The sequence below is a fragment of the Montipora capricornis genome, chromosome 14 (genome assembly GCF_036669925.1).
Source record: "Montipora capricornis isolate CH-2021 chromosome 14, ASM3666992v2, whole genome shotgun sequence".
In the NCBI taxonomy this organism is placed as follows: domain Eukaryota; kingdom Metazoa; phylum Cnidaria; class Anthozoa; order Scleractinia; family Acroporidae; genus Montipora; species Montipora capricornis.
In genome coordinates, this window is record NC_090896.1 from 43560286 (window position 1) to 43569674 (window position 9389).

General features: G+C 39.5%; 2 protein-coding genes across 3 annotated transcripts in view; both read left to right on the forward strand.

Moving 5' to 3' along the window:
- Positions 1–403: 403 nt before the first annotated feature.
- On the forward strand, positions 404–2184 carry LOC138032013 (uncharacterized). Its single transcript, XM_068879600.1, has 2 exons — positions 404–545; positions 580–2184. The coding sequence occupies exons 1-2, from the start codon at positions 404–406 to the stop codon at positions 1209–1211; spliced, it is 774 nt and encodes a 257-aa protein (XP_068735701.1). The 3' UTR covers positions 1212–2184.
- A 6031-nt stretch (positions 2185–8215) lies between these two features.
- LOC138033731 (neurogenic locus notch homolog protein 1-like) overlaps positions 8216–9389 on the forward strand; it is an 80505-nt gene continuing 79331 nt past the window's right edge. The window contains exons 1-2 of one of the 2 annotated variants that reach the window (XM_068881534.1): positions 8216–8341; positions 8455–8518. The gene's annotated coding sequence lies outside the window, so the exon portion shown is untranslated. The remainder of the gene's footprint in view (positions 8342–8454; positions 8519–9389) is intronic. The other variant, XM_068881535.1, reaches the window with a different exon arrangement.

Consider the following 9389-nt stretch of genomic DNA (forward strand, 5'->3'; position numbering starts at 1 on the left):
GGACGGCTAGGGATGAGTATGGACGCTAAAGGACGGCTAGGGATGAGTAAGGACGCTAAAGGACGGCTAGGGATGAGTAAGGACGCTAAAGGACGGCTAGGGATGTGTAAGGACGCTAAAGGACGGCTAGGGATGTGTAAGGACGCTAAGGGACGGCTAGGGATGAGTAAGGACGCTAAAGGACGGCTAGGGATGAGTAAGGACGCTAAAGGACGGCTAGGGATGTGTAAGGACGCTAAAGGACGGGTAGGGATGTGTAAGGACGCTAAAGGACGGGTAGAGGACTTGAGGATCGGTACATTATAGGGTATCATATATAAAGTACCTACCGCTAAGCCTTACATTTGCTGACCATTTGCCTGTTGGCTCAGACTTACGCAGTACCATGTGGTATCAAAAAAAAATGGCGAACAGAAGCCAGCAATTATCGAGCAAGAATTCGCGTAAAAGAAAACGAAATCCTGAAGAGTGGAAGAAAAACAAACGGAAACGTCTTCGTAACAGAGGTAAGGAATGTGAAACAGTATCAAAGTCAGGCGAGAAACGTAAATGTGCAGCAAAACAACTGGCCGGGTAAAGACTGTCGCTGCCCGCTGAAATGCTTTGAAAGAGTTACACAACAACGGCGTGAAAATGTTTTCGGAGGTTTTTGGGAGCTTGGAGATTGGACTGCACAGAATGCCTTCTTATGTGGAAGTGTGAAAGTCACGTCTGTAAAGCGAAGGTATGCAAAGAAAAGAGAGACTTCTTTGGATTCGCGAAGAAATTATTCTCGTCAATATTACATAAACGACAACGGAATGTCTACTCCTGTATGCAAAAAGGCTTTCTTGGCCATTTATGCTATATCCAATGGCAGGCTTTCTCGTGCTCTATCAAAAATGCAAAGTATGGGATCTCCACAAACAGATCAAAGGGGTAGACATGAGCCTAAAAACAAAACCCCTGAAGAGGATGTTCAGTTTGTGCGAGCTCACATTCAAAGGTTCCCAACTGAGTCAAGTCATTATTGTCGTAACCGAAGATATCTTTCATCAAATCTCACTATAAAGAAAATGTATGATTTGTACATGGAGAAATGCAATGCAGAATTAAGAACCTCAGTGAAGGAAAATGTCTACCGTGAAATATTTAATACAAATTCAATTTATCATTTGGAAGCCCCAAGAGTGATACCTGCAACAGGTGTGACCTATTACAGACAAGCCTAAAAACTTAAACTGATGAGCAAAAGCATAGGGAACTGACTGTTGAGCTTGAGTTGCACCAGCGTAAAGCTCTATCCGGGTACAACCTGAAATCAGACAAAGAACTTGCAGCACAAGACCCAAGTATCTCTTTAATTTCCTTTGATTTGCAACAAGTGGATCAATGTCAAAACATCAGTCCTGACAGTGCATTACAAGGACTTCAGGGCCACCCTAACCTTGAGAAACTGTCAATGAACTTTTGCTTTCAGTTTAAGTCATGTCAGTTGCAGCAGTTGTGTGTCAGTGCAAAAAAACTTAAATATTTTTCGGCAGAGAGATGTTCTCAAATCTCAGCTGCGACGGGCAGAAAGATGCTTGAACAAAGCAGCAATTTAACATTTTTTGCAGTGACTCCAATCGTTTCTCTGAACAATTTCACTGAATGGAATTCCATTTTAAGGGACTTTAAAGACACTTGTTTCGGGAATGATCTCTTGTTTTTGCATAGAGTTACTGACCAGTTTCTTTAAAGAATGGCGAACATGTTTTTTGCTTGCATAATAATAATATAAGCCTTTTTAAGGAGGCTTGTTGAGTGTAGTTTGAACTGTTATGTTGACTGTTATGTGGTTGTTGGTTGAGACATATTTTACTCATTTTTCTTTCTGTTAAGCTCTAGGTATTAGTGCAAAGACGTTTCTGGCTCATTTAATTTTTTTATTATGTTTGTCGTTGTTGTTCCTGTTCAAGAATTTCCAACAAATCTCCCCGTTTAGAGAAAAGCAAAAAGTCTAATTCAAATAAATTGTGCTGTAGGTCCTTGCGTCATTCACTATCATAGTCTAAGGGAGCAAATTTGTGTGGCACTTGTTCATATTTTGAACAAACTGTCTGAAGTGGCTGTGACAGAACTGTGTCCACTATTGTTATTATTTGTTTTCACTAAATCTTAAAGTGAACACCTTAATAGTGGTAAAGATAAGTTATATCATGATGTAATTGATATTCCTATAACGAATAAACATGTTTTCACAAGAAAAACCTTGTCAATATATTTTTTTTCTGTACTTAAATTAACAGTGCGTTTTCTGTAAATTAGCTTAGAGTGGTTTAACCCGCTATGGTTCAGAACCCCTCATTTATAACTAGGAAAAAGTGCAAATTATGCCAGTAACAACGGAATGTACATAAAACGTGACAACGTGAAAATTAAAAGGATAGTTTTAGCTTTGCGTGAAGCAATTGTTCATTACGAGAAGGTTATTCTCTTTGAATATCAAACGACTATTTTCTCTTGAGTTGGGAAGTCGTAGAGGCGTGATCTAAAATATGGAAACAGTCCCCTAAAGACAGGGTGCGACAATGTTTGGAATTCTGTAGGTGTTTGAAGATGTAAGAGGCCCTATCACTGACTAAGTGCTCACTATTTCAGAGCCTTGAAAATTTTTTAAAGCTCTGAAATGTTATTTTACTGCCGATATGTTGAGGACACTTTTTGTTTATTTCACTCGGAACATGATGCCATTATATTTTTCGACTACATCAACTCTAGACACCCAAACATTGGATTCACTATAAAGCAAAGTCTTTTAAAAACGTTTTCAGTTTGGCTTTAAAAATGGATAAATCATCGGCCTCTTTCAAATCAGTTGGAAGGCTTTTGCAGTCTTTCACCCGTCTTGGAAGGTGAAGGTTTGTTTATGCCCCTATTAGTTCGTGGAAGAGACAAAAGATCATTGGAGCTCCCTGTGTTATGGGAGTGAACGGCGCGATTTCTAATAACATTAAAGTTAAAATCAGTTGACCCAATCAGGCATTTGTGAATAGCAGTGCAACGATGAAAAAATCTTCTCGAAGAGAGAGGCTTGAAATCTATCTTTGATAGAATTAGAATGAAGGGGGATGAAAGCTAACAAGGGAAATCCATAACCTGACTGTTTTGGTGTGAGAATTGACTAAAGACATGTCCGCAGTACTAGAACCTTACCAAACGGATTTATCCACTGCGCAGTACCGTGACAGTACTCACTTGCAAACAAAGTGCTAAATATCCAATGAATCCACCAAATTTTCAAAAGTCAAAATCATCTGACTAAAATGGTAATAAGTAATAATCTGCCCTTATCTATCCATTTTGACAGCATTTTGTCTTGAATGGAAAAAAGAGGGCCAAGCTAGAGACCTTAGCCAACTGAAGCACAAATCCACGAGACATTTACTCAGCAAGTGATTTACGAAGAGTAAAACCACAATGCGCAATTAAATTGTCATCTCCTCTCACTTTGAGCTCATGAGTAAGCTCATGAAAATTCATCTTGAAGCATGATTTAACGCCAAAGAAAATAATATTAACAACGATTTAGCTATTATACTGTTTCCGTACTGATGTTTGCTTATTGACTTGAATGGATGTTACTGAAGAGGGCTTTTCAAAGGATCTTTAGTGGGTTCCAATTGATGGAGGCAGATCTATTTTTTTTTATATCTTGCTTACCCAATTGGGTGTTCCTTAAATATCCACCAACATATCAAATTTTACATTGTCCCGTTCCGTAAAAGGTGAGTAAAGGATTTAAGTTATACAAGTCTGTTCAGTTGTGGATTCACGGCCATCTAAAAGATGTGTGAGAGGATTCGGAGTGCCTCACAAACAAAGAAGCTGCCAGAGCGCTGTCCGCTACACGTTGAATTTGCATATTTTGTTCACACTAAAGCAACAATAGAAGAGAAGTAGAGTGTCCGTGCATCACGACCACGGCAAGTACTCTTGATAAGGAGTGAAGTCCAAGTTACGACAATTTTCGGCCAATTTAAAACAGCTTCGACGCTTGGCTGCAATTCAAGTCATCCAAAGGTAAGTGATACCTGTCCTACTTTTAAAGCTTTACAGACAGGTTTATGTTCTGCAATCAGGCCATATCAACCTGTCCGTAAAATTACCATTGTGCTCTACGCAATCTAGTCTGGGCCTCCGGAAAGGAGAGGGAAGCCGAGAGCGTGGCCGAGAGCGTACATCCTTTGAGGACACGCCATGAAAAGCAGAATTTTCATTTGACGGTGTATTTATGTGGAGATGCCCAAATGTGATGACAGAAATTTAACACGCTGAAAAGGAACGTGCGTGTTTTTTTTCCCTATCGCGAATGACAGGTTTTACATTAACCCGATAATATTTCAACAAAAAAAAAAAACCTAACATGACCCAGCAACGAGACTTAAATTCTTTCACTTTTTTTCTGGTTTTTCCAAATTGATACGAGTACAAGCAGCATAACATGAGCCTAACAAAAATATTACAAGAGCCTGAAAAGCACTTTTTTTAACGCTCACGCGACGTTTATGTAAGGCTCGTGTCATGCTTAATTGTAACGCTGATAGTTAGTGTCGTGTGAGGCTGCTGTTAGCCTTCAAATTCAGGCCTAATTTTAAGGCTCCTGTCAGGCCTAAAGGTTTCGTATATATTATTGCTGTCAAGTAACCTTTAGTGTAATTTCTGGTGTGAAATTTGCAGGAAACCTAACTATTTTCGACCTATTCATGTTTTCGATCGTATGGTAAAAATGGCGCGAGAAAAACACATTTGGGCTAAACTGTCACGTACGGTAGCTGCTGTGTATTTTGCATGGAAACCCGCTTGTCAAAAATCCTTTCCAAAAAAACGCCGAAGTGATGAATCTCAAAAATCCGGATCTAGATTTAATCCGAAGTATGTGCAATCATGATCCGTTTTTGGATTTCGCCAAAAAAACGCAAAATCCGTTTTTGGATTCAAGAATAAAAAAAAAAAACGCACCCTAGATATTTTTTTCAGCATTTCTTCTGACCTGTAAAATTATGCTTCCGTTGCAGTTTGCTGAACACAACAGGAGAAGTAAACCGTTTGAGAAAATGTGCTGTCTATGGGCAGCCGTCACCGCCAAAAATACAAGCCTAGTTAATGGTTAAGAATAAACCGGAATGGTTTAATTGTCCTTTGTAGAACGGTTTATCAGAATTTGAAAAGATGTATTTAAAACACAAATGGACAAGTCACCCTTAGTGAAATGAAATAAACAAACATTAAATGGTTTAGACAATTCAGAAACTGTGTAGATACCCTTGGTGAATTGATTCAATGAAAATACGAGTGGTTAAGTGTTTATTGAAATGGATCAGTCACCTTATGCAATCATCGCAGTTAACACAGAATTGGTCAGTGCCAAAGACCACCGGTGTAATTATCCTTGTCAAAATGACAAAGTCAAGTCTTGAATGGATCAGCATACTTTGACATGATATGCAGTGAAACGGCAAACAATCCAGCTTACCGTACATTGGTTCAGTGATGTGACAAACGGTTCAGAGTAGTTTGAAATGGCTTATTTTATCTGCAAATGGTTAATCGTGAACCGCAATGGTCTAGCATAACATTGATCGGTTTACCATAATGTGAAACCGCTTAGTGTTACGCCAAATGGCTTAGCGTGACGACAAATGGTTTAGTAGAAAGCGAAATGGTTTAGTGTTGCAGCAAATGGTTTGCGCCGGAACCGCCAAAAATACAAAAGTGAAATGGACAAGTCAAGATTGAAATGGAATAGTCAATGTGGGGTCTTACGTCACAACCCATACGTCATTCAGATAAATATTGGCGCGTATTTGCCACAACGAGGTTCGTACCGCGAAGTGCACAAGTAGGATCGGGAACAGGTTATTTCTACCAGTACCGCCTCGTTTACTCGACTCAGTGATCCTGGTTCCTCTAAGAATCCTTCTTTGTTTTTGCCTAGTTTAGCTGGATTGGTAATTTTTCTACTCTGATCATTTTGCCGTGATATCGGCAAGTTATATACATGAACTGGATCAAAGTAAGCACAGGAGAGATGGGCAGGCCGTGTTTTTCTTTGTCTTCAACTGTACGCTAGTTAGCCACTGACAATCAGTTTCTGAAAATGTGAGTTTCTGTAGAAACCTGAGCATATTTCTCTATCGTTTCAAGCCTTTCCTTGAACCTCTGAATTAAAGTTAAATACACTTGCTACCCGTTACTCATAAACAGCTTCCATGTCTTAAAACAATCAATCGCCTTATATTACGAATGCTCTGGTTCAAAGTGTCAGGTAGCTGTCCCGTAAAACGATGCCTCTTAACTGTATGTCAATCCTTTTGTTTCAGGTTACAACTTTTATCTTCAGTTCCATAAATTCTAATAGCAAAGGATTAACCATGGTAAGGTTTTTTTTCCCTCTGCATTTTAAATACCCTTCAATAGCCAGTTAGAACATGAAGAAGATGAAAGAGGATAAAAGAAGAATTGCTGAGTGAAACTCCTGAACACGGCCTCATAACGACACTAAAAGAGTGGTATCGTTGAAAACCGCTGCACGTTTCTATATAAAGCAAAAGTGCTCATAACAATCAGCAATGCAGACATGTCAAGGGGCATCTACTTAGGTCAAACACTCAGATGGAATTCCTGTCAGCGTTATCTACCCGCGAAAACGGCAGCGGTTTTCAACGATACCAATCTTTTAGTGTCGTTATTTTGCAATTCTTCTTTTATCCTCTTTCATCTTCTTCATGTTCTAACTGGCTATTGAAGGGTATTTAAAATGCAGAGGGGAAAAAAAAACCTTACCATGATTAATCCTTTGTTATTAGAATTTATGGAACTAAAGATAAAAATTGTAACCTGAAAAAAAAAAGGATTGACATACAGTTAAGAGGCATCGTTTTACGGTACAGCTACCTGATACTTTGAACCAGAGCATTCGTGATATAAGGCGATTGATTGTTTTAAGACATGGAAGCTGTTTATGAGTAACGGGTAGCAAGTGTATTTAACTTTAATTCAGAGGTTCAAGGAAAGGCTTGAAACGATAGAGAAATATGCTCAGGTTTCTACAGAAACTCACATTTTCAGAAACTGATTGTCAGTGGCTAACTAGCGTACAGTTGAAGACAAAGAAAACACGGCCTGCCCATGTCTCCTGTGCTTACTTTGATCTACATTCATGTATATAACTTGCCGATATCACGGCAAAATGATCAGAGTAGAAAAATTACCAATCCAGCTAAACTAGGCAAAAACAAAGAAGGATTCTTAGAGGAATAAGGATCACTGAGTCGAGTAAACGAGGCGGTACTGGTAGAAATAACCTGTTCCCGATCCCACTTGTGCACTTCGCGGTACGAACCTCGTTGGGGCAAATACGCGCCAATATTTATCTGAATGACGTATGGGTTGTGACTTAAGACCCCACATTGACTATTCTATTTCAATCTTGACTTGTCCATTTCACTTTTGTATTTTTGGCGGTTCCGGCGCAATCCATTTGCTGCAACACTAAACCATTTCGCTTTCTACTAAACCATTTGTCGTCACGCTAAGCCATTTGGCGTAACACTAAGCGGTTTCACATTATGGTAAACCGATCAATGTTATGCTAGACCATTGCGGTTCACGATTAACCATTTGCAGATAAAATAAGCCATTTCAGACTACTCTGAACCGTTTGTCACATCACTGAACCAATGTACGGTAAGCTGGACTGTTTACCGTTTCACTGCATATCATGTCAAAGTATGCTGATCCATTCAAGACTTGACTTTGTCATTTTGACAAGGATAATTACACCGGTGGTCTTTGGCACTGACCAATTCTGTGTTAACTGCGATGATTGCATAAGGTGACTGATCCATTTCAATAAACACTTAACCACTCGTATTTTCATTGAATCAATTCACCAAGGGTATCTACACAGTTTCTGAATTGTCTAAACCATTTAATGCTTGTTTATTTCATTTCACTAAGGGTGACATGTCCATTTGTGTTTTAAATACATCTTTTCAAATTCTGATAAACCGTTCTACAAAGGACAATTAAACCATTCCGGTTTATTCTTAACCATTAGCTAGGCTTGTATTTTTGGCGGTGACGGCTGCCCATAGCTGTCTTTTCATTCCAGTGGCCTCTGACCCCGTTTTATCACTGAAAAAACAAGAGGAAGACACAAATGTTATTTTAAAAAGACACCGTTGTCAAAGCAAAAAGTTGCACAGTCATATGAAAGTGCGCGTCATCTTGTATGCGTAGTTAGCGAAGGACTTTAGGTGACAGTGGAATTTTTTATGGGCTTTTCATTTTGTGTGAAACAAGGAGGGACTCTGAGGTGAACTAGAAAATTGTGTAGCATAAGTTTAAATCGAAGTCAAGTCTTAGAAAGTTTTGGATATATTTTACAGCATCAGTGTTTTGACCTGTAAAATTATGCTTTCTTTGCAGTTTGCTGAACAGAACAGGAGAAGTAAACCTTTTGAGTTAAATGTGAGGACGGAAATTGTTCAAAGTGAGTCTACTTTTTAAAGTGGTTGAAACCAGCGTGTTCTAAGGAAAGGAAAGGAAATATATTTATGTGTCTAGTAGTTCTAGCGCCCGGGGAGGGGGAGGGGGGTACTCGACATATCCCTGGGTGGGGAGGTACGGAGCGGCCCCTTATACCCTGACCCTGTTTAAAACAAATATCGCTAATTTTCCTACCCATTTTAAGACAGAATGCCGATTTTTGATACCCTGTTTAAGACATTTAACCCAGTTTAAGACAAAAATTGATAAATCGTTACCCTGATTAAGACAAAAATGATAAATTCGATACCCTGTTCAAGACAAAAATCCCGAAAAACATACCGTGGCTGGCCGCACGTCCCCATTAAGGCCTTATAGGGGAGTACCGCCCCCCGGGTTCTAGCGCTGGAGCACTAATTGAGGACACTGTAAACTGAAATTAACAATGAAAGCAAATCAAGTCAAATCTTGGTTTTCAAGGAGAGGGGAAACCGGAGTACCCGGAGAAAACCTCTCGGTGCAAAGTAGAGAACCAACAAACTCAACCCACATATGACCACGAGTCTGGGAATAGAACCCGGGTCACATTAATGGGAGGAGAGTCCTCTCACTACGGCGCCATCCCTGCACCCCAAAGCACCCCCACCCTCTAAGGCAAATGTTTTATCAGACGAGAGCCGTATCTGCCATATCACTGAGTCTTTTGTACTGGCAGGCGAAACAGTTGTCTTAACAGCTGATAGTAGTTCAACATGCCTGTAAACACAGATTCATTTAATTTACACTTACTTAGAAACCTCAGATGAAACAAACAACCCGGCGAAATATATATTTCTCCTACCATCATGTGAAAAGAAACGACAATTAATCATTAA